The sequence below is a fragment of the Anabas testudineus genome, chromosome 2 (genome assembly GCF_900324465.2).
Source record: "Anabas testudineus chromosome 2, fAnaTes1.2, whole genome shotgun sequence".
Lineage (NCBI taxonomy): Eukaryota > Metazoa > Chordata > Actinopteri > Anabantiformes > Anabantidae > Anabas > Anabas testudineus.
In genome coordinates, this window is record NC_046611.1 from 34,207,542 (window position 1) to 34,232,703 (window position 25,162).

The 25,162-nt window shown below is 40.1% G+C and overlaps 3 protein-coding genes and 1 non-coding gene across 6 annotated transcripts; 3 read left to right on the forward strand and 1 right to left on the reverse strand.

The window, feature by feature from the left end:
• Window positions 1–1,346: 1,346 nt before the first annotated feature.
• On the reverse strand, window positions 1,347–11,694 carry LOC113164653 (ankyrin repeat and SAM domain-containing protein 6). Of its 3 annotated transcripts, none has more exons than XM_026364040.1 (18): window positions 11,061–11,694; window positions 10,335–10,553; window positions 10,024–10,225; window positions 9,708–9,858; window positions 7,349–7,393; window positions 7,048–7,252; window positions 6,705–6,811; window positions 5,996–6,147; window positions 5,546–5,783; window positions 5,316–5,365; window positions 4,865–5,059; window positions 4,619–4,781; window positions 4,215–4,402; window positions 3,919–4,111; window positions 3,362–3,429; window positions 3,078–3,194; window positions 2,512–2,588; window positions 1,347–2,386 (listed from the first exon to the last, which is right to left on the reverse strand). In XM_026364040.1, the coding sequence occupies exons 1-18, from the start codon at window positions 11,387–11,389 to the stop codon at window positions 2,302–2,304; spliced, it is 2,784 nt and encodes a 927-aa protein (XP_026219825.1). In that variant the 5' UTR covers window positions 11,390–11,694; the 3' UTR covers window positions 1,347–2,301. The 3 variants fall into 3 exon arrangements, with proteins under 3 accessions (XP_026219825.1, XP_026219827.1, XP_026219826.1); XM_026364042.1 differs by having other exon boundaries at window positions 2,504–2,588; XM_026364041.1 differs by having other exon boundaries at window positions 2,492–2,588.
• Window positions 11,695–12,569: 875 nt separating this feature from the next.
• Window positions 12,570–14,265, forward strand: rps20 (ribosomal protein S20). The gene is made up of 4 exons (XM_026364413.1): window positions 12,570–12,707; window positions 13,452–13,551; window positions 13,744–13,817; window positions 14,045–14,265. Exons 1-4 carry the CDS (start codon window positions 12,705–12,707, stop codon window positions 14,225–14,227), a joined length of 360 nt encoding a protein of 119 aa, XP_026220198.1. The 5' UTR covers window positions 12,570–12,704; the 3' UTR covers window positions 14,228–14,265.
• LOC113164953 lies at window positions 13,598–13,667 on the forward strand. The gene has a single exon (XR_003299059.1). It is a non-coding gene; the product is annotated as a small nucleolar RNA U54 (small nucleolar RNA).
• A 135-nt stretch (window positions 14,266–14,400) lies between the features above and the next one.
• On the forward strand, window positions 14,401–25,138 carry zgc:56231 (KISc_KIF23_like and GBP_C domain-containing protein). Its single transcript, XM_026364414.1, has 19 exons — window positions 14,401–15,564; window positions 15,767–15,862; window positions 16,341–16,460; window positions 16,719–16,857; window positions 16,951–17,135; window positions 17,226–17,319; window positions 17,416–17,592; window positions 17,705–17,816; window positions 17,887–17,949; window positions 20,190–20,336; window positions 20,511–20,673; window positions 20,785–20,964; window positions 21,829–21,968; window positions 22,053–22,218; window positions 22,982–23,096; window positions 23,227–23,297; window positions 23,382–23,501; window positions 23,683–23,995; window positions 25,083–25,138. The coding sequence occupies exons 1-18, from the start codon at window positions 15,484–15,486 to the stop codon at window positions 23,896–23,898; spliced, it is 2,385 nt and encodes a 794-aa protein (XP_026220199.1). The 5' UTR covers window positions 14,401–15,483; the 3' UTR covers window positions 23,899–23,995; window positions 25,083–25,138.
• Window positions 25,139–25,162: the final 24 nt, after the last annotated feature.

The window sequence follows — 25,162 nt, forward strand, 5'->3', positions numbered from 1 at the left end:
ATTAAAGTGCATAAGGCGAATGCTAAAATGTAGTCTTATAGTGGCACAAGTAGAGACAAGTCACTCAGCTCAGTAATGCAGTGCTACTAATGTTAACATTACCAGTTCACCATAACTGGTAATGTTTACATTTTGCCCTCTGGACCTGTCTGACTCGTCCTGACCCCCAACTTCTGGCTGGAGATCTCGTCGCCTGGATCTACCGTTTGCCCTATGGGATGCGTTTGGAGACTGGATTGGTCACAAGCTACTATGATGTCGGTCCTGGCCTCGGCGGACGTCGGAAGCTGTTTCTTAGAGGTCTCGACTCAACGCTCGATAGTCAAAGAATGGAACAAGTCTGCCTGCAATAACTAACTGGACTCCATATTAACTCAAAAGACATTAACTGTTATACTGGACTGCCTGCTGCCTACACAGCATATAATCACCCATATGAGGATGGGTTCCCTGTTGACTCTGGTTCCTCTCAAGGTTTCTTCCTGTTGCCTTCTCAGGGAGTTTTTCCTTGCCACTGTCGCCCTCGGCATGCTCATCAGGGACAATCTGATTATTATGATTCTTACACATTCACTGTTCATGTACTGTTCTTTGGTTGTGTAAAGCTGCTTTGTGACAATGTCAATTGTAAAAAGCGCTCTACAAATAAAATTGAATTGAATTGAATTAAACATTACTGTAGCTAACCATACACCCCTACTACCACACCAAGGAAGGATACAGCAACAAATGTATGCAAGTATTCAGTTACATAGCTGTCTAGACTGAGTGTTGAATGTTCAGATCAAGTTTTTGGGCCCAGATCCCAACATGACCGTTTTCAATATTCATTATACTGATCCAGATTAAGATCCAACACTTATTAGACTTTTAGACTAGCTACAGTAAATGCTCATTCAACATGTACAGTATCTGATGTGCTGAAATAACAGCCAGCTCTCCAGCTTCATCGTATCTGGCACATATTTGTCAGGGACTAACCCTAACCCTCTGTTGTGGAGGGGAGTCTGTTCTACATCATACTTTTGTTAGTTTTTACATATTGGTAGTTTTACACAAGCCACATAATTAGGTTAGAATTCTTCTCCTTTTCCCTGTCATTCAATGTTTTATACCAGCTTAGGTGTAGGTTAATGTTTACCTGACCTGTGCCACCACATTGATACAGGCACAGGGCACTGGGACGGTGCTGCTGACTGCTGGTTATTTCCTTGCGTTTATATAAAAGCTGTCCTGTACAGCAGCGTAATTGCCAAAGCGCATCAGCGATTCCGAATGCCAGGGAAAAAGAGCCACATTACGAGCTCCAACAAATACAATTTGTATTCACATTATTTCATGTTGCATTTTTTTATTCTGGACACACAATGATTCAACCCATCATCTAAAGTGCACAGTATGTTTATTCATGTTACCCAAACACAGTGCATGACTGAACAGAGCACAATGGCTTTTTTAACTGAAGCCATCCCGAACACTGCCACAATACATCATTTGAATTTAAGACATGGATTATAAGCACCTGATATCTAGTAATGATATAGCGCTCCTTCTGTCTGCGTGTGGAAGGAGCCAGATGAAAAAAACCAAGAGCAGAGCAGGCTCAGTGGAAACTATTGCTCAATTTATAATGTTCATAAAATGCTCCCAAAATGTTTTGCCAGTCTAAGTCTTCTTAGCTTAATAAGAAAAAAACGTAATGCGTCCTTTTAATGTTCATTTCTTCATGACAGCACAGTATTAAGAAAGAATTATCGGTTTACTTAGTGGTCCATACATTCAAAATAACACCCACCAGCCAACAAAAGCCAACAATCCAACAGCCTGGATGTCTAAAACTTCATTTGGCTAATGTCCCTCTGCTCTGCACCTTTTTAGTCCTTCCAACTGCTTTACACTCTCAGTCACATTATCACTGGATTAAACCTCTGTCATGCTATTGTTATTCTCAGTCTCAGTCTTACAATACATATGCTGGATCTCTCACATTAGATCAGATCAAATAGAATCTCTCTCTCGTCTACCCTCCCTCTGTTGTGTATTTAACCTCGTCATTCACTTCACCCAGTTTATTAACATCACTGAGTAACCCACAATGTGTCACTTTAGGGTCCATACAAGAAATATGTTCAGGCGGTTTGGACCTGGAGGGTACAATAAAGTCAGATTATCAGGGCCTGCTTCTTTGTTTTGCTGCAGTAGCCTCTTGCACTTACACCTCTAATGTTCTGGGGCACTCGAGTCAAGAAAACTCCACATGATTTGTGCCTTTGCAGCATTTTACTGTTATCTAAAGTACCTTTAGTTCACTTCTATCTGGGCGCGAGGGCCGCTGGTTACCTCCTGTTGGAGGAACGAATCTGGTGTCTCATCCAACCTGTCGGAGCTGATGAAGGTGGAGAGAGAATAACAGATAATAGAGACATAATAATGATGTTGTGTTTGCTTCAAAGTCAGAGTTTGTAGCTCAGTTCCAACATTTGACACTCACAGCGGGGTTCACCTGCTTGCCTTGGGTTACTGGCGCTGCTGCCAAAGGAAGACTGGAAGTTGTGGATGGTCTCTTGAAGGATCTGTCTTTCTCGGCCCTGATGACAGACAACAGAGTTTACTACAGATTTGCAACATTTTTACATACATTTAGGTTATACTGTGGAAGAACTAAAGCAAAAAGTCTGGAAAGCACTGGAAACATCCCATTAAAATGAACCATGTATTGCAGCTATTAGCCAAATCCACAAATCACTTCAGACCTCAGTTATATTTGTGATTAATTTTGGTGCAGGGCTATGAGTGTTTTCAAAACACAGATGACCTACTGCACACTGTGTACTATCTCCCAGGACCCCTTATATGACAAGAAATATCTGATTTCTGGGATATTATATAGAATTTATAGATGTTAGTGAGCAAGCATTAATCTGCGGGAGGTGGGATGCAGTAGAAGCAGGTTGGTGGTGGTGTTGAAACCACCACCAACCTGTCCTGTCTTTCATGAGACCATGGACGTTTGTGTTGCACTTGTGACACTTCATACCCTTTACACTTTTAACAACTATATATAAATGTTGAACCACCTTTCCAGCATTGAGCTCTGATATGGCAGCCAAGATCTGTTGTCTCGGCCCATCTGTTTTAATGCCCAGCTCCTTCAGGTCTCCGTCTGTCAAAGTCAGAAATGCCTCCATGTCCACCTACAAGAAAAAGAGGCAGGGAAGCACTGACCTCAACACTTTTTGAAACATGAGCAATAACTGAACAAATGCTTTCTGTTTTACAGGTACAGAACTGGTCAGTCCATGCAATCATGCAGGAAAGCAGTTTCACAAGTAATCATTTCTGAAAACACAAAAAAGAATACCTCCTGTTCCTCAAATATGGGCTGGTATTTCTCCAGGGACAGTTTCTTCAAGATACTAGACAGCTCGTCTGAAAAAAATACAAGTTGTATTAACATATAGTATGATCTAGGGCAAGTGGAGACACATGAAGCCACAGTTTCTAAGCATGATGGTCCGTAGATCTGGTAAGGGCTTTTTTTAGTCAGTATTAATATACAGTATATCGCCATATAAGTCACTATTTCTGTTATGCAGAAAGGTTCTAGCACTACACAAGATGTGAATATTGAATACATTTAAAGTATAAATTTAATTCCACTGCTCAAATCTGTCATTTTGCTGACATGTCAACCATGCTTACTGGTATGCTGTCTTTTGCAACAAAGTTAGCTATAGCATGTCTGATATCAGTGCATCTCTTTGTTTTTTGTCATAAGACATAGTGCTGAAAAAAGTCCCTGGCTGTAAGAAATGATCTCTGAATGGGAATTGTTAAAACAGTGTAGTAAAAATTTATAAAAATTACATTGAAAATGACCGGCTTTATCCTTTAACCCTATATTCAGTGTGGTATTACCTTCATCAGTGATGGTTCCACTGCTGGAGCCACCACTGCTCTTTGAGCGTGGATGAGAAGAGGCTGACGACAAGGAATCTACCGGTCCAGTAGGAGGTTTAGGAGTTGGAGATGGAGATGGTGTCAGAGTGGGCGACGTGCTCTTAGAGGTCGAGGAATTCGCTGACTGAGGTCTCTTTTTCAACTCCATCTTCTGCAAAGGAATAAGGGTGGACAGTAGCAACACTCGGTCATATAAACTTTGGCAGCTTTGTACAGTCATCACAGTGACTTCAGAAAGAAACCAGAACACAGACCCTTCTTGAGTGGATGTCAGGCAGGCTGAGATCAGATTGTGGAAGGCTGGGTGCTGAGGTTGGCAGGGCTGGCTGGTTCTGTGTCTGGCTGTGCGGTTTCTCTGGGGTTTGGACCTTCACATCCATCAGGCCTGCTGCTCTCTTCCTTTGAGCAGCTATCTGGGAGAGGACACTATCTGCACTGCCCCCTGGTGGAAGAAAGAAGAAAGAGTAAACACTGTATTGCAGCTAATGTATCATACCTACTGTGTACTGTATTATTATTATTATTATTATTATTATTATTATTATTATTATTATTATTATTATTATTATTGGTTGTTGTTATATAACTAGAAGTACCAGTATTAGTATAACTACTGTATTATGTTTGCTGATAATCGGGTTGTGTGGTTTGTGTGAACCTGAACGGTTGTGAGAGTCCCGGTTGAGCCCTGCCACTCCATTGGAGCCTCCAGAGGAGTGGGGGGAGTGGTAGTGACCAGAGTTGGAAGGGGAGGAAGAGGAGGGTCCCTTCGGGATGTTGGGAAACTTAATAGACCTGCTAACCACGCGACTGACAGATGTCTGTTAATGACAGGAGAGAAGATCAGAAGAGACAAAAGAGGTGTCACCAACACTTTTTCTTCCTCTCACACTCAAACACTCACAATATCTGAGTTTCCACTGCTATTCAGCTTCCTTTGGGGTGGCATAGGCAGGCGGGGCACTTCGCTCTTCCCTTCACTGATGAGGCGCGAACGGTCCGAGTTCCATGGTTCAAAGTTGGACGGAGGCAAAAAGGGAGGGATCACAGCTTTCAGCTTGTCATTGGGCAGCCGGGTCAGAGGTGCACCACTTCTCAGCTGGAACAAATGGGAAAAAATTCTAAAAACAACACAATATGTGCAGTATTATAACATGTTTAACAATGACCAGAATTCTTCTATATAACACAGGGTTTTTAAGCAAGTATGTTTCTCTAAATGGGACTCAAACCTTACAAAGACATCTCAACCCTAAACCTGAGCAAGCTTATTAAACTTGAGTTTCCATTAAATTATTTATTCCAATCCCAACACTGCCCCAATGTACTGTAAAACATACTTTAAACACTCCTACCATTGTGGTTATTAGGAAGTCCTCCTTTTCTGAGGATGTCCTGCAAAGACCTGGCAAAAAGAATGTGCACATTTACACCTTCCTTCCTCCACACTCTGTAACATTCATGTACAATATGTATGCAAAGTTACATTCACTCTAATCGTCTGGCATCATCTATGTATTACACACTGCAGTGCACTTGCTATAAACATGAATACCAGCAGATTAATGTTAACACGTTGACTCACCTGTCTCTTTAGTCTTCACAGCCCAAGCAGTGTTGACATCATTCCCTCCCAGAGCAGCAGCTGGTGCCGAGGCACCGTTAGACATGGCAGCATGCTTTCTGTTTACCTTCATCGTGGCCTCCAATGAGGTTTCAACATCACCAGGAAACGGAGCCAGGCGATTTGACGAGAGGCCGTGCCTCAGGGTGTGAGTCAACTTGAGCCGTCGGAACCGATTTGACATACGGTTCCACCAGGACTGTAGGAGGGCGGAGTCACAAGTGCATATCATGGTGTGTGCTGTATACAGTGTTACAGTAATACACAACTAGACTAGACATCTTCTAATTCTGAATAATAAATCATAAACATCATGTGACTTTCAAATTACACACTACTGAATAGTATATACATAACCATACCTACAGCATTAAGAAATACCCTGATAACAGAATATTAAAGGAAAAGTACCTTAAGGCCTCCCGTATCATCAGGCGGCACAGGGACATTGCTGAGGGACTGTCGACTTTTGGAGCGAGTCATTAAGGCTCTGCTGCGGTGTTTCGATTTGTCTTTATCAACTTGCATACACACTGATGCTAACAGACGCACAAGCTCAGTGTCTGAGAAAATTCAAAGTGGACAGAGGAAGTAAATAAATAAGGATTTCCTGAGCGAAAAAAGTTAACAAACACTACAGAAACACAGGAAGGACTGTGTCAAGTGTAGAAGAATTAATTATTATTATTAAATAAAGTTACCACCTGGATTTAACCAAGCAAATAGGTAAGAGCCTCCCATTGGATAATCACTGCATAGAGGATTATTTTTCAGCTAGCTCCATTTCTTAAACAACCATGTTGGAAGTGATGTTAATCTGTTTCAGAAGGGTCAAATTATTGACATTAATCAAACAAAGAAAACATCTAAGGAGACTGATGAAACTACTAAAACTGTGTTAAGAACTGTCACATGAATTGGCCACCACAGAATCCAGAGCTTAGCCACATTCAGAATCTTTGGGATGTGCTGGAAAACACTTTGCGCAGCGGTTCAACTCTCGCATCATCAATACAAGAGCTTGGCGAAAAATTAATGCAACTCTGGACGGGAATAAATGTTGTGACCCTGCAGAAGCAGAAGTTCTTAATTTACGGCTATGACAGTGATAAGGTGGTACCTGGATCATTAAGCAGCATAACTAAATCAAAGGCTGTGTATCCATTCTTGGCTCGAAGGTTGACATCAGCCCCTTGACTCAGCAGATATTTTACAATGTCTTTATTACTGGAAAAGCAGGGAAATAGGAAAAAGAAATACATATAAACAACCATACACAACCAAATTATTTCATTTCTTATCACATTTCCTGTTTTCAAAGCCCTGACGTGGAGATCCACTAAATCATCTACTAGATTTTACCGTGTTATTTGAATAAAGAACGGACTATTAATCCTAATATTAACCCTGGCTGGGTTATTTCAGACTATGATAACTAGAATAACCAAGCAGCTACTGCTTACCCATGGTAAGTTGCCTGCATCAATGCAGTCCAACCATGCACACCATCCTGTTTGTCTATGTCAGCATTCTTCTCCACCATCAGCTGCACCACTTCTAGCTGACCGCTCACTGCTGCAATCATCAGAGGTGTCGCTCCCTCCTGATTGAATGAATTTACCTGGGCTGGATCCTCCTCCAAAATCTCTTTAACTAGCTGGGAATTTCCTGAGTCAGAACAAAACACATACTAATCTGTGGTCTACTTTTCACCAGAAATTCCTCTTACTCGTGTGCTGTTGTTTTTTTTTTAACATAACATACCAAACTTGAGGGCACTGAACACATCTGGTCTCCTTCTCTCATCGTCTGTAAAAAAATGAAAACACTGTCACTATTACTCTGCTAATTGTTGCAGAGTCACTGACAACTCAATCACTCACTTAACCAAAACATTTCTGAGGTTTAGTCAACAGACAGCAAGACAGCTGACATTACATTACCAGCTTCATGACATCCTGTGTGTTTTCTTCTAGGCTTAAATCACTATACTGTTGCCAGCTTCCCAGGGATAACAACATTTAACCCATATACAGTGCCTATAAAAAGTATTCACCCCCTTGGATTTTTCATCCTTTTATTGACATTATAAATTAATCATGGTCAATAAAAGTGACAAAAAAGACTTTGACAATAAGTTAAAGTCTTTCAGACCAGTTCACATGACTTTTTCACTTTTAAATCTTGTAGCCACAATACACAACGACTTAACCTTAGACATTCCATACACTATAAATACTAGTAAGCACTAGTAAGCATGGATTTAAGTAGTGGATATTTTTAGATGAAATGAAGTGCACGTTATCCTTATCCTTGTGATTTATGTAATTGCTTTTGTTAATGTTGTATTGTCTGCAAACATTTCTTTGTTGATTCTTGTAATAGTTTCCATTGTTCTTGTATTCATGGATGTCTCTTTTGATTGCAGAAAATGCTCTTCTATGAAGGTTCCTTTTGAAAAAGAGACAGTAGCTATGTTTACACTCCAGAAACCAGCTTACTTAGGGAAACCAGGTTTTGCAGGGAATCATGGAACAGTTCGATGTTAAAAATACATCTACGGGACACCAACGTGTGTTGGTTTTAGTTTTAGTTAGATTTTGGGTGAACTTAATGTAAAAACGAGGCCACATCACTGTGTAATCTCTCCTATCCTATTATCCATCTGCACTTCCAACTTAAAGTAGTAGAGTTGTGAATGTTATGCACAGCATTTGTAAAAAGCTTATAAGAAAACCTTGGTACATGTACTGTATAAGCAGAGAAATCAAAGTTCTCCAGGAGAAATATACCTGGGGAAATCAGGTTTCACTAATCCCCTACCCCAAATATGGAACCCAGGTTTCCCATTGACATGACAGTTAAGAAATCAGCTTACTCAAAAAAAGCTGACATGAAACCTGGTTACTTGACTGCATGTAGACATGCTGAGTGAGCTCAATAACACTAACCATTTAATCAAAGCTAAAATAATAATAATCAATCGTAGAAGAGACTGATTTATCTTAATAAATTGGGTATAGAGACAGAAGCTCTGGTGGTTAGAGATTTCTCTGCAACAGTCAGACAGTTTAAAAAACAAAACCCAAGAGATGATTGAGCAGGTAAGCAGACCTAACTCCTGAACCTCTGGTGAGAAGAGCTATGAAACATCAAAGAGCCTGAAAGCAACCACTATTGTTAGTTTCACTCTCAGAAAAGTGTCAATTACAGAGACAGAGATAACAAGCCTGGCGTTAACTCTTCCTGTTAAACTGTCAAACCATAAAAACAAAACTCACATACCAAGACTTCACTCTTAGTCCTAATCAGAACAAAGTATTTACTTGATGCAGGGGAGGCTCTCACAGTCTGAGGGAAAACCAGGAGAATGACATATGAAACTCTGCTGAGCTACTTCAAAATGTGTGGTCTCTTTTAGATTTTATTATAACACTGGTTCGCACCACCAACTACTTCTTATCTTATACTGTACATGTACACCAGATCAGCTACAACATTAATACCACCAAGTGGTTTTAGTGTTGTGATAGGTGTATGTGTAGAAAGTATACAGTTAGACCTAGTAGTATTTGCACTGCACCTTAATTAACTTCTTCTCAATCTGTTGTTGAAATACCTTTAAGCCCAGGCAAATGGAAGTACTTGAATGAAAATAGCAAACAAGGTCTTAAAATAAGGCTGTAAATCTACACTTTGATTACATCTTAAGTGATTTATTTCAAATATTTTGAGTATGGATAAGTATAACTGCCAAATCATAAAAACTGGGTCATTGTTCAAATACTTAGTACAATGACTTCAGTAAGTATTAAGACCTGTCCAGTTCTTTTATTGATTTCTTACATTCTAAATGCTGACTGGTCATAGCACATTTAAAAACAGCAGTTGTTGATCAAAAAACACAGGAAAGATAAAATAAAAGAGGTACTTTACTTTAATATTTTCTTTTTGATTTAGATATTTTGCCTTGCACCTCACTGGTAAATTTCTTTGGATTAAAGTTGAGATAGGTTACAGGATGTTGTTGATGATACCTTGAGTGGCAATGTATTCAACAGTTGAGGCCCAACAATAGAAAATGCCTATTAAGCAAAGAATTGTACAGTGAATGCTGTCCTACCTGTCTGGGGTCGGACAGTAGTGATGGAGTCCAGATAGCCCTTGATGTCTCTCTGTCTCAGCTGCATGGCTAGTTCAAAAGCAGTCTTGGACAGCACATTGACTCGGTCTGGGTCAGCTCCATGCTCAACCAACTGCTGAGCCACAACCACCTTTCAAAACACATTTACACACACAACACTTTATTTTGTTTGCCTTTCAGTTTGAATCAAACAAATGCTGGGATATGACTCCATCTGTATTTGTGTCGTAACCAACTCATAATCTCTGTATAATCTTAATCTGGCATTAATCAAACCAGACATCATTCACCTCACCTTCCCACTTAGGGTGGCTGCCATCAGTGGGCCCCAGCCGGTGGTCTTTTGGGAAAAATTGACATCAGAACCCCACTCTAGCAGCAGGCGGACATTAGCTTCATGGGCATGCTGGGATGCCACTATCAGAGCTGTGATGTCCATAAATTCTCTGCCACCTCCTCCTGCTGAACAGCCCTCACTGCCTCCAAAACCAGTTGCACTGTGGAAATAAAAAAGGGATTGAGCTGAGAGACCTGAACTAAATATCCATTCAAAGATGAACTAAATCAGTCAGTCAAAACAAAGACTTAATGCCAAACATCCCAAACCTGCAGCTATTGTTGTTGTTGCCATTGGAGACTGGATCTGCAGATACAGCCAGATGATCATAGTCATCAACATAGGCTCCGCTCTCTAAAAGTAGTTTGACTACATGTGTGTGTCCCCCACGGGCTGCCATAGTCAGGACACTCGCACCAAGCCTGTTTCGTCCATTGATCTCTGCCCCATTCTCCAAGAGGATGTGGGCTACAGTCAGGTGACCAAACCTGTATGGAAAGTAAGAGGCCAAGAACGAAAACTCTTGTTTAAGATAAATTAAGGTTTCAGGCAATATAGTCACTGCTACATCAGTGACCACACCATGACCTCCCTGTGCACTTAATGTACACTTAGCTCTACGATGAAAAACACAAATCTGTTCAAGTACAGAAAAAAAGGATGGCACTGCATAACAACTTGACACCAATCAAGAAACAACAGTTTAATGAAAAAAAAAAAAAAATATATATATATATATATATATATATATATATATATATATATATATCAAGGTTTCGCAATACTATTACAGGAAAAATGTGTCTTGGCACAAACAGTCCATAGTCACTTTATATTAATGAAACGAACATAACATTTATATAAATATAAATAGCTTCCAAATGTCTAATGTTAATAAAGTCATTATTAACGACAGTGCGCAACAAGTAAAAATGCCATATTTCTGGATGGAGTTTGGTGTGACCCTCTCTTCTTGAATATGCTTGCAGCCCCACCTAGCAGCCTGCATGAGCGGGGTCCAGCCGTAGTTGTTGCGGCTGTCCACTGAGGCACCCTTTCGCAGCAAAAACCGAACCAGGCTCTCATGACCGCTGGCCGAGGCGAACTGCAGGGCGGTGTTCCCCTCCTCATCCGTGCAGTCCACTGGTACCAGCGACAACATGTCGGCGGCGTTGCACTCCGACCCAGCTTCTGACCGCAGCCTGCTCTGCCGCCCGGACTCTTTCGGGGCTCCGGGCTCCAGGATCCCCCGGGCCGTTTCATAGTCCCCCTCATCGCAAGCTCGGAAAAGTAGCAAAGAATTAGCGGGGACACCGAAATTCATCCCTTCGTTGAAAGTGTTACTCGGACTCCATTCAACTTTAAACTTTGTTTAATCAACAGTAACGGTCCAAAACTTTTCCTCTGTCACTCGGGGGCGGCCTGTGTTTGCAAATCATGACGCACGGTAAATCAAAGGTTCGTCTCCAGATTCCGGACCGCTCTTCTTCTTCTTCTCATACACCACACACAGTAACTAATTTCCAGTTATAACACAACTTGACGGATTCCAAAAACTACTTTCTGGCAACCTGCCGGTCGGGTCCGGCACCGCTGCGGTCCCGTTACTTGTTTCCGACTCCAACCAGCATCAACTAATCCACAACACAACACTCCCGCTTCCGCTTCCCCCTATCAATAGAAAAGCCTTCACAAAAGGAGACAGGCAATTTGAAAAAGCAATAAATAAACGCAAACATCTTTTTGTTAGATGTGTGCAGTCTGCCTTCTTCAAAATGCCAATAATACTTTAATCATAAAATAAACAAATTTTTAAGATACGATCTCAAATATTGTCCATTGTAAAATGAAATCTGTTTGGCAGCTCTATATAAACACAACAGACATTATATTTAAAATAAATAAACCTAAATACCTTTCCATTAAAACTGCACTGGTGGAGAAGATAAACAGTGCAATAGCGTGAACTTTGAGTGTTTTATTTACGAGAGAGAGAGCATATAAAAAAGAATTCAGCAGCAACATCGATTTCCAGAAACAGTGTCAGTACTACTCTAGAGAATCTACATTCACACAACACAAAGTCAGCATTTAATCTGTCAGCTGTGGTCTGTGGAAACCACATAACCTACATCCAACCGTAATTCTAAGGCTCTCCACTCCTCACAATCCCAGTTTAAATTCAGTGTATTCTTTTTTTAATTTCCTTTTATCTGCAACACTATTAATTGCTTATCGGAACTCAAATATAAATAACAAATACAATTAATTAAAGTAAAAGTATAGTAAAATAGAATATATAAATATAAATGCTAAATATCTTTAGTTGCAGAAAACCAACTGATTTCTAAGTTATTCAAAAGGTTTGTGAAGTGTGTTTATTGCCCTCCAGTGGTTACGCCATTAGACAACATTAAACGTAATCGTCGGACTTTTCCATTCGATGGCGCTGTTGATTACACCTGTCATGAACACCGAGGAAGAAGAAGCAGCAGAGGCCCGGATGAACAGTACATAACCAGGAAACTGTCTCCTGCGCTTTCTTTTCCTGAAGAGCTAACCACGTTGGTGGCGTCTGTTCCTGGCTCACCGCTGTTCGTGTGAATTTCGTCCGAATAAGTCGGTCAGGGATTTTCAAAATGGTTTGTACGATTTTACTATTAGTGTAATTTTGAAACACCATTAACTTCTGTATGTGGTATAATAATTCTGTAGCTTCCTTTGCACATACATATCCCACAGCGTGGTGGCTAGTGTTGCTAGCCGCTGTCGCTCAAGGTAACGTTAGAAGTCCCGCCACATTCTGTGGGCAAAATAACGTTTTTTGTTACGTTTATAAACTTGTCGGCATAGAGGACAGGCTAGTGGTTTAACCTTTAAGCTGTAGTTGACAGTTTGACATAAAATTCACGACACCAATAGTAGCGTTGCATGCATAACGTTTAAGCTCAAGATGTGCTAGTCCCTTTCTCCTGTCGCGTCAATGTGTTAAATTCTTGTGAGACTGAAGGTGGCGCTCAGACAGTAATAGAAGTTGCCATATTTTAAAACGAGCATCGGGACAATGGAGGTATTTGCTAGCGTAAGCTCATGCACCGTTAAACTAGAGACTACAATTTTAAGTGAGTTAATTCGTGATCACATGTAGACTTTTAGGGGCTTTACGTAAGTGTGTTTAGTCGCAGATCCTAAAGAGTATCCTAAATTTTGACAAAAAAGCGGTACCATAACCAAAAATGTCAGTGTGTGTTTACGTTGAGTTTTTTTTTTTATTGTACGCATACATTATTGTATTAAGCTCATTCCCTAACATAAACTTAAATACCAAAAATCCATGCTTATATGTTGAGCTAGTATTTCATCAACTTCTGTATCTGTGCACACAGGCTTTCAAGGACACTGGTAAGGCACCTGTTGAGACTGAGGTTGCCATTCATCGCATCCGCATCACCCTCACCAGTCGCAATGTCAAATCTCTGGAGAAGGGTAAATAAGTTAATATTTGTCCTTGATAAGAATAGGAATGTAGACCTGAGCAATGAGGATACAATTTCCACAGTGATGAACCCTGATGACTGTATACGCTATTCTGAGCCACAGCTCCAAAAATACGGTAATGGCGTTCATGTTTTCTCATCTTCCTAAACGTTTTTTTTTTTAATTATTTTTAATCTTCAGTCTGCGCGGATCTGATCCGTGGGGCTAAGGAGAAGAACCTGAAGGTGAAGGGACCTGTCCGCATGCCAACCAAGGTACTAAAGTGCATAGACTAAAGATTTTTCAGTGTGCATGATTGTCTTCTATAACGTTTTCAGCAACAAATCTGAAAGAAATTCCAGTTAGAACAAGCCTTCGGCTGTTAATTAGCATTTCCATAGTGCACAGACACAGCAAGAAAATAGATCAAACTGGTAGTATTTTCTAGTTGTTCTAAATTCTTATTTATGATCACCTAAATTCTGCTTTATTCCTGTTCCAGACTCTGCGCATCACCACCAGGAAGACTCCCTGTGGTGAGGGATCCAAAACCTGGGATCGCTTCCAGATGAGAATCCACAAACGCCTGATTGATCTGCACAGTCCATCTGAAATTGTAAAGCAGATCACCTCCATCAGCATCGAACCAGGTGTTGAGGTTGAAGTTACCATCGCTGATGCATAAACAATGCCCGCGATTCAATAAAGAAATAAAAAAGGAAATGGGTGTCGTGATATTTGGGCTCTGAAGATTTGAAGCATGAAACTTTTGACTGTTTAAAAAAGAAAACTGAAAATATACTAGGTAGTATCCAGAGTTTTACTATCAACCACTTGAAGTTACACAAAACCTGAAGCTAGAGTGATTATTGCAAATAAGGTTGAACTTGCATGTTTTTCTTCACCTTGATAAACTGAAACCTTTAGTTTTATCATTAACAGTGGCTTTAGTAACCTTGGTTCATTGGTGTAATAGCTGGTAGAGATGCTGTTAAGACTGCATCTAAATACGAGTGTATGCAACAGCAAGTCCTTCATTTAACTCCTGTTTGTTTTCATTTTTTTAAACTTGTCATTTTGCTACTTCCGTTTTATTGAAATGGAGGTTTAGTTGGAATATAAAAATGTATGCGGGCCTTGGACTTCATATTCAAGTTTTTTAAGCTTATTGAACAAGATAACGTTGAAATTGTAATGGCCATGACTTTCATCCAAAGTTCATACTGTATTTCCTGTATTAGGAAAAACCTCCTTGCTTTGATATTAACTTCTCTAGATGACATCATCCAAACAGAACCTAAATAAGAAAGGTGTTTTAATATAGGGACGAGAGGGTAGTGTAATAGTATTCATATGCTCCCCAAACTAGAACTACAGGATAGAAGTTAAAAAGCAGTTTTCCTAAGTGAAAGGAGCAACTTTTTATCTTTTTTTTTTTTGTTGTTGTTGTTGATATACTTTATTGATCCCATAGGGAAATTATTGTGTACAGCATCCACATTCAGCTGTATGAGGGTTCAGTATCTTGTCCTCAACCAACTGAGCCACTGCTGTTCCATCTTGTTGTTAATTGTATGATGATTGAACAGGATTGTTGTGCACTGATGTCTTTAATCTTTTAAATTATAATCCAGCAATAGACTTTGTGAATTCCTTTAGATCCTCATGGATATAATGCAGCACTGCAAACAGTCCAGCAGAGCTCTCTGCTGGTTGGTTCATTCCTGGTGATTTGCATGACTTTTCACCTGCTGTCAATTAAAACTGATTACAAGCTCCCAGGTGATTTTCAGTGGAACAACCTCAGCAACCTATCTGCAGTTCTTGTTGGAGAGAAATTAATTATTTTAAAGGCCAAAATATCTTGTGAAGTCATTATTTGTGTGAGGTGGTCACAGGTCCAGTCAGGATAGCAGAACTTTGGAACTTGTTTGCCTCAAGATGAATACGGTTACTGATTTACACATTGAAGACATGGACTTGACTTGTAATATTCCACCTGTCGACACTTTGATTCAACAGGTAATGTTTTCATTCATCAGTAATACAGTTCAGACTGTTTGTGTACCCAAACACTAGCTGCTGCATTATGACTTTTAGCAATGCTGGCCTAAAACAACTGTCCAGAAATCTTTGGTGACATCACTACAGCTGAAATAAAACCAAGACTCTATCCTGCGTTGAGGCTAGTTCCTGGTTTTACTGTTGTCTTCTGTGTTCCCAGAATAAAATTCCAGGTGGTGCTGAGCAGCAGACCATGACAGTTTACCTCAGAGTCAGGCCTTTCTCTAAAGTTGAGCTCGGTGATAACGAGGACCAGGTACAGTCTAACAACTGATATGAAAACTGTCATCCAGTTCAACTAGTCGGTACAGTAGCTAATTGTGATGACACCGTCATGAGAAGTTTTTTGTTTGGCTTGGTTTTTGTAGAAAGCAGTAGACTAGCAATCTTTAAATAAGGTCTTTAAAGCATTGAAAGCAAGAAATATCCAGATTTTATGTATTCTGAAATACTCTATAGTGAAATAAAGACTAGTCACACTTTGGAGGTGGCCTGTGCCATACCTTCCAGGGGATGGAAAACATTTACTTATTATTTATTATATATATATATATATATATATATATATATATATATATATATATATATATATATATATATATATATATATATATATATATATATATAGATATATATATTATATTATATTATATTATATAAAATAATAATAAGCTGAGCTTGTGCTATACACGGCTAATTGTTCCTTTGTTTTTTTTCCTACCTGCCCATCTCAGGATTGTGTGGTGATTGAGACCAGCCAGACAGTGACACTAAATGCACCCAAGGGTTCTGCCACCATGAAGAGCAGTGAGAAGGGCATTGGCATGTCAATCCACAAATTCTCCTTCACTCAGGTCACATGCTTATGACATCAAACCTCGACATCTTTTTAGAGGCCTGTAAATGAGTTTATTCCTCAAACATTGTGGAACCTTATTGCCATTTTAGACTGGTAATTACATATGAGAAAAAAAGCTCTTAGCCAAACACAACTTCACAGATGTCAGGTTTCCATTAACCTAAGCTTTTTAAAAAAGGCCAGGGCAATGGCATGCACACTATTTAGACACTGGTTTAATTGAAGTAGAAACTTGATCTCTGTTATCTTTCAGGTCTTTCGGCCAGAGACGACACAGGCTGAACTATATGAGCACACAGTCAAAGCCCAAATGTCTGATTTCTTGGATGGGAAGAACGCACTGATATTTAGCTATGGTGTCACCAATGCTGGAAAAACCTTCACAATCCAAGGTAAAAATGAAAAAGAGAAACATAATAGTCATTATAGTGAGCATTCAATGTCATGCCAAGTTCTAAGTACTGTTTTGTACTGTACTGATTTAGGAACCCCAAAAGAGCCAGGAATACTTCCTCGAGTGCTGGATGCCACCTTTCACCACATTGGAGGCAGGCAGTATGAGGGGATGGACCTGAAGCCCTATCTCAGGAATGATGCACAATATCTAGATCCTGACCGAGTGAAGCAGGAGAGAAGTGCAAAAGCTGCCATCTTTGCTCCAGTGAAAGAAGTGAGAACTGTGACTTTGTGATGAAAATTAAAAACCACCACCACCGAACATGTAATTCCAAAAAGTGGGTATGTCTTTGCTTCTATCTAGGAGTGTGAGCCTCTCAGAACCAGCAGTGTTTCAGAGTTTTCATCCTGTTCTGCCACCAGCCTTTCATCCTCCTCATTGTTGTGCAATCAATCAGGTAGCATCCATCAACTTGAAATAATGACAAATGACACGTTGCCGTTCATGGAAACAATTCTTGCAGCCCATTGTGCTTTTTATTCCCCCTCTTTAGTTTTGGCCAACGACCTAACAGAAGCAGGCAGCAGCCAGTTTGCTTTATGGGTGGCATTCTTTGAAATCTACAATGAGTGTGTGTATGATCTGCTGCAACCTTCCATGTGCACCAGGTCCAAGAAACGTGCTGCTCTCCGTGTATGTGATGATGGTGCTGGAAATGCTTACGTTAAAGGTATGAATAGGACGCCATGTTCTGGTATTGCGCTTATATCAGCTCTTCGCTTTACATTGCCCAAACGATTAAAAATTAAAGAACTCCTAGAACGTGTTTGAATTTGTTTCAGACCTCAGGTGGATCAACATCCATAACCTAGGTGAAGCCTGCAAACTGCTCCAATATGGAAATAAAAACAGGAGCGCTGCAGCCACCAAGATGAACCAGTGCTCAAGCAGAAGGCAAACTTATTAATTTTAATGATTTCTTTATCTGGCATTATCTTCTGTTTCAAACACGCTTTCATTACAGCCACAGCATATTTACCATGAAGTTATTGAAGATTGATGACAGCACAGTTAAAAGGATCTCAGAGTAAGTGGAATGTTCAGTAAGAGTATATTCAGAGTAAGAAAAAGGTTTTTTGCTTTTCTGTTGAGCAGCATTTGCAGAGTAGTTGTTCACTTAGATTAATTCTACATCCACAATTTTATTTTGTTCTGGTATGGCTTGGGTATGTGGTTGCAGTCTCTGACTGTCCACATCAACATTTATGAAGATACACATACAAAAAAATCAAAACTCACTGCATGCTATTGGATTTTATCCTGTCAACAGAATTAAATTACATCAGTTGAAATCAGTTCAGTTCAGCTGACATAATACAATTACATTCAATAAAATCAAGTTTAGGTTTTACTTTAAGTGCAGGAGGCTTGGAAAATACAAGACGACTTCACATTTTGTTCACTACACACACACACACACACTCTTCATACTCTTCCATAACACTTCCATAATGACAAAGTGAAACCATGTTTAATTTTGCAAATGTATTAACAGTCAACATGAAAAACCTACTTTCTAAAAGTATTCAGAAAGTATAGACTGTTTGCTGTGTGACACAACAAACTATGGTCAGCAGCAAAGCAAAGTGTTATCAAAAAAGTGTTTGTTTCATGAGATGTAAGTACAAGAGAGCAGCAAAGCTTTTTTTTTTTTTTTAAGTGCAAGGAAAGATGCTTTAAAGTTCTGTTTTCAGCAGTTTTTAAAGATTGCAAGTGAGGTGGCTGAGCGTGCAGAGTTTGGCAGCTCATTCCACCATCGCGGGATGGTGAACAGCTGAAGAGTTTTTCTTGGCGTCGACTGTGTGGTGCTGGTACCACCAGACGTCGTTCACTGGTCGAGCGTAGTGCAGTGCTTCTCAATTATTTTCTGTTATGCCCCCCAGGAAGAACTAAACATTCGCGCGTGTCTCTTGAGGGTTTGTTTAGTACACTTCAAACCTCCCGCTCTGTGCAGTGCGCATACGCGCATTTTCAAGTACGACCAAAAAGCATGTTTCCTGGGCGGGGGCTGCAGATAGGTCTAATAGAATTAAGACAGAAGAGTTGCCTGCCGCTTTTGCCACCTGTAGGGATTCCACAACAGTCAGAAGTGCCTTTTCTGTGGAGTGACCACTCTTGAAGCCAGACTGATTGATATCGAGGGGGTTGTTTCAGGAAAGAAAGTCAGAGAGTTGATTGAAGGCTGCACGTTCCAGGGTTTTGCCAGAAATGGAGGAAGAGAGACCGGTCTGTAGTTCTCCACAAGGGAGGGATCCAGAGAAGGCTTCTTCAACAGTGGAGTAATCTGGCCCTGCTTGAACAAGGTGGGAAAGGTGCCTGTTGTGAGAGAAGTGTTGATGATCTATGTAATGGCTGTAATTAGTGTTGGTGCAATAGCTTGAAGCTTAAAGGAGAGTGGAGGGGATGGGATCCAGAGAGCAGGTGGTCGGGCGATTCGAGAGGAGGAGGGTGGATACATCGTCCTCTGACAGTGTTGAGAACATGTAGAAAATGATGTCAAACAACCCTTCTTTATTCAGTAGCTCTCCTGTCCTAGTTCAGTGCTTGTCCTAGCTTACCAAGTGCAAATCTGGATTTATATATGGTCACTTCTCTTAAAATACCGCCCCCTCGCAGAAACCAAACTAATTTGTGCGCCTTTTGTTAGTCAAAGGTGTGAATGCTTGGTGATTACTAAGCTGAAATGACCACCAACAATGGACCAAAACTCTCTACCTACAGTTCTTAACTTAGTCTGTTACAGACTAACAAACAGACTAAATCAGCAGACTCAAGAAATGACAGAAACTCAGCTACCTCTGAAACTAACAAACTAATTTTAAACAACCCTTACTTGTTCAGTAGATCCCCTGTCCTTGGCTGCAATCACAGCATGGAGTCTGTCTGGATTGGTCTCAATTAGGCTTGCACATCTGGACACTGGAATTTTATGCCATTCCTCTTCGCAAAACTGCTCAAGCTCTGTCAGGTTGTGTGGGGATCAGGTGTGAGCAGTTTTTCACAGTGGGGATGGTGTGTTTGTGGTGATGTGCAGTGTTTGGTGTGCACCAAACATAGCGTCTTGTCTGATGAACAAAAAGCACCATTTTGGTCTCATCAGAGAGCTGCTGTCAAATTCAGACTTTGAACTGTCTGACAGCAGTGCAAACACCCTTTGCACTACAATTCTGAACACTCCAGCCTGATGGTCAGAGCTCCACAAAAAGAAATTATAGTTTTCCTAAATTTTCTTTTTTTTTTTTTCTTTTTCTTTTTTTTTTTTCTCAGGTTTTCTCTGTGTGACCTGGCTGGCTCTGAAAGGTGCAATAAAACCAAGACGATTGGAGAGAGACTGAAAGAGGCGGGAAATATAAACAACTCCTTGCTCATTCTAGGGAAGTGCATCACTGCACTTCGCAACAATCAGACTGACAGGTACAGTTGGTTACCGTATTTATGTGATATTTGTCACCTGCTACTCAAGTGTGGGTTTAACAAAAAATGCAACCACTTTGAATTGTAAATGACATGGTTCTTAGGTGACCTGGGAAGTGTTTTAGAGAGTCTAAGTCCAACTTGTGCTTTTTCCCCTCGTGTGTTGTCCATCAGAATGAAAAGCTACATTCCTTTCCGAGAGAGCAAACTCACCAAGCTCTTCCAGGCTTTTTTCTGCGGCAAAGGAAGAGCATCGATGATGGTCAACATTAACCAGTGCGCTTCTACCTACGATGAGACTCTCCACGTTATGAAATTCTCAGCTGTTGCCAAACAGGTGAATCAGGGTACAGAATGGTGTGAGGAGGAGTCCACATCCTGGAAAAAAATCATCTTGGTAAGCTGTAGCAGAGCTAGTATGTACCACTAACCTATGTGCTGCCTATAGGTGGTGCAGGTGATCCCAGATAAGCACCTGGAATCTCTGGCTCCTTGTCTGGTTGGTCATGATGGCAAACCTCTAGTGAGGAATGGGATGATTGACAACCAGATTCTGGAGAGCTACCTGTCTGAAGAGGAGCTGATTGATGGAGAAGACGAGGCTGACGTGTCTTTGATGCCACAGAATGTACAACTACTACTGCACATTATGTATACACAGTGGGTCTCATGCAAGAACCAGTTTTAAGTACATACAATCCCAATTCCAAAAAAAGTAGTGTAAAATCTACATGAAATCAATATGCAGTGATTTGTAAATCTCATAAACCCATATTGTATTCACAATAAAACATAGAAAATGTTTAAAGTAAGAAAATGGATCATTTAAAGGAAGAGGAATTGATGGCAGCAACACATATCAAAAGTTGGAAGGGAGCCAACAAAAACTTCAAAAAATTAAGTGGTGCTAACAAGGAAAAGCTGGAAGAACATTTTCAACTAATTTGGTTGACTGGCAACTAGACAAAACATTAGCACAGGTTGCTGCTCAAAGCTGATACTATAGTCTGTACTGTGCACGTGAACCTCACCTGAATTGGCTGTAACTTTAACTGACAACGACATGGCTTTGAAGTAGAAGAGTTCAGGTGCTGAACAGAACGTTCGCCAATTAAAAATATCTGACACATCTATAAGAGAAAGCGCAGCCAAGACTGTTGAGCAGTTAGATCTTATATCAGGCAAGAATGGAACATTTGTCTCCAAATATATCAACAACTGGTATCCTCAGTTGACAGATGTTAAGGCTGTTGTTAAAAAAAGAGGGGGTGCTACACCATGGTAAACATTGCTCGTGTATATATACTGTTTATGAATCTGAAACAAGCAATTGACAGCAAGTTTGTGCTCTTAGAAGATTTCATTCAATTTGGCTTGAATGAAATTTAGGACAACGATATGTAAATGTTCTTGCATGATGCCTGTTTATTATGGAAGACTACCCCAGATGCAATCTTGGGTTTAAGTTAAATGTCTTCAAACTTTTTTTTAGGAGCTTGTAAATATGATTGAGAGCCTCCGAACAAAACTGCTGGCTGAGAGAAGAAAAAACCTTGTGCAGGAAATGGAGATTCGTAAGGAAATGGGAGATGCTATGTTACAACAACTCATGGAAAGTGAAGAACTCCGCACGTATGTTAATGTTAGGGATTTATTTTGTTCAGTCAGTTTGTCAAATTGCTGCTCAGGTCACCAATATGTGCTTTAAATATTTAGTCGACAGATTGAGGAACTGAAGGAAAGCTACCAAGAAAAGCTGGAGAACACATTCGAGATGTACAAAGATGCTATCAAAGAGCATGCCTACCAGTCTGCTATGAACAATCTGGAGGATGACTATGTGCCTCTGGATGAGTTCATCGCTGAACAGGAGAAAGTAGAGGTATGCTATTTTACTGGATTTTAACAGGTAAACATTAACGCCTGCCCCTGACAGATTCGCATCTGAATTTATTACAGATGAAATGTACACCGTTAATCTAAACTCAGTACCCCAGGGTGACAAAGGGAAAACTGAATTTTACAAATGCAAATTTGAAAAAGGAAAAATACATACTTATGATATATCATATTGACATGAGTAATCAGACCCTTTGCAACAACAGCTGAAATTTAGCTCAGGTGCTTCCCATTTCTCTTGATCATTGCGGAGATGTTTTTACGCCTTTTTACTGAAGTCCACTTGTGGTAAATTGAATTGATAGATTGGCTTTATGGCTAGAGTGAGAGTGGCTTGAAGGAATCTTCTCCTCAGTGCAAAACAATGAAAGCACCTGAAGTACTCTCAGACTCTGAGGAACAAGATTCTCTCGTCTGAGGAACCATCCCAAGCATGGTGATGGCAGCAGTCCCCAGCAAACCTGAGACTGAGCTCAAAAGGATTTACAAAAAAGAATGGCAGGACAATCACCCAAACCAGGTGTGCAAAGCTTGTTGTATTATACCCAAAAATACTAAAAAAAAAAAAAAAAAAATTGAGCAGCTATAGTGTCAGGCAGTAGGTGAACGGGGTCTGAAAACGTTCTGAATGCACTGTCCTAAGTCATGTTGTCATCTATTAAACTGTCAAGTTGGTTTTAAGGTATCATGTGTTAGATATTTGAGCTGCTGTTGGAACAATTAATTTGATTCTTGCATCTGTGTAGGCCCTTAGATGTAGAGTGTCTGAGTTGGAGATCTTGACATCTAAAATGGTGCCTGCAGTTTCAGCAGTCGACCAGTCACGCCAGAATCAAGAGCCTAAAGAAACGGACGCAGCAGGTAAGCACACAGTGTTTAATTAGACAAATCTCAGCATCTTCCATCTCTGAGAAAATGGCCTCTGGGAGGAGGTATAGACAACTTCTTTGTGAAATCTATAAAAAAAAAAAAAAAAAGTTTCTCTGCACAGGGGATGAGCGATACAAATGGCTTTATAAAGAAAAATGTGCCGTAGAGAGGATGTGTGAGGATAAACAACAGGTAATAAGGACAAAACTTAAATTTTGAATTGTAGTCAAAATGTTTGGAATTGATTTCATTTTACGTGAAATGTTTGGTCTCCAGTTAATTCTGTCCTTAGAGAAAAGGCTGATGGAGTTAAGTGAAACACTTGAGAACGTCCGAGATGGCTTCTTGGAGAAATCAGCTGATCTGGAGGCTCTGCAGAAGAAGTCTGATGATCAGGTGAAATAATTCGGAATAGGAGTATACAAAGTGGTGGAAGCACATACATAATGAAAACCAAAAATGTAATAAAATGGCAAGATATTTAATTTTGTAACTACATTGAATTTTAACTGATTCTGGTGTCACAAAGGATTTGTGATTTTGACTTTTTTTTTTTTTTTTTTTCTCCCCCATCAAGACAAGATCTATGGAGGAGCTCCAAAGGCAGAATGTTGAAAAGGATGGGGAGATGGCCTCACTAAAGGTAGAACTCGCCAAGCTATCCCAGAAATCTCCTGTGAAGCCCAAGACCAAGAAAGGCCTGCTCGCCAACATCAGGGAGGCGGTCACATCTCCAAGGAAGGGTACGACTGGGCGGATGCTCAGGAAAACAGTTCGGACTGCTCAACACTGAGGAGGAAGGAAGATTCCTGTTTGATTTTAAGAAACTATAATAACTACTGAGATACAGCCAGACTGGCTCTTATTTATTGTCTTTTACGTTTATTTAGGTGAAGTATTTTCTATGGTGTTTTTTTTTTTTTTTTTCCCCTGTTTTAATAAACTTAATCAAATATCTTATAGTTATAAAGTTGTTTGAGTTAAACATTTGAATAATAAATTACTTCTATTGTAAGCACTGTTCCACATCCAATGAGATTTGTTATGTAGCCTTTATCTTAATCAACATAGCTGAACACTCGAATCTTGTTTTATCATGGGTGTGTGGCAGAAAGAATATGAAACAGAAACATGGTTTCAGAAACGTTTGCAAATGTATTCCAAATCAGAAATGTGTAAAGTACAAAAATATTCAGGTGTGGCTGTGGTAAGGTGCATCCTGTTTGTTACACTGCATGAAGTCCAAGGAACTCTGTAGGCAGATTAAGGTAGATATGAGGACAGGACTGAGACCCCTAAAGATGGCAGATCCAGGGGTGGAGACTTCACTAAGATTGCTCAAAGCTTTAACTTTTGCTGAAGGGCTCATACAAAGGACTGGAAGGAGGTTGGAAATTTTCTAGAAAGCAGAATAGGACCACCTCACTCGTACAGAATTTTTTTTTTTTCTTTTCTTACTTTTTCCCTAGAGCTCTGGGGAAATTCATGTTTAGCAAACATCAAACCATACAGTATATTAGGTCAAATGAGGACATCCATTATCTAGGGCCTCAGGGAAAGTAAACCAAGGCAACCATGCACAATTTGTAATCCTTAAGTGCATCACTATTCTAACTTCATTAGATTTTCTTTACGCTCTATCAGTAAAAGACCAGAATTCTCAGCCAGTGTGATGTAGAAAATATGAGCATAATGTTATCCAGTGTATCCAACACATGCATATATGTTACGTAGCATATTGAATGATATTTGTGGGTGCAGCTTCTTCTTGGTTGGTGAAAGGACCATTGTAGTAGACAGCCAGCTGCTTACCTCTCTCTCTGGTCTGAGTGTGAGTTAATAAGATTAGCTGCTTATCTTAGGCTGTGCCAGTGCAAAGGGGTCAAACACAGGATTAGCACTTTGCTTAAGAGTTACATCAGTTTATTACACTTTAATACACTATTTCATTATTCCCCTTACCTTTCCCACTTCTAGCTCTTTGTGGAGGCATTTTTAGCCTCCAAAACGAACAGCTGCAGTTTAGTTACAGGAGTGGAACACTGGAACACATCATA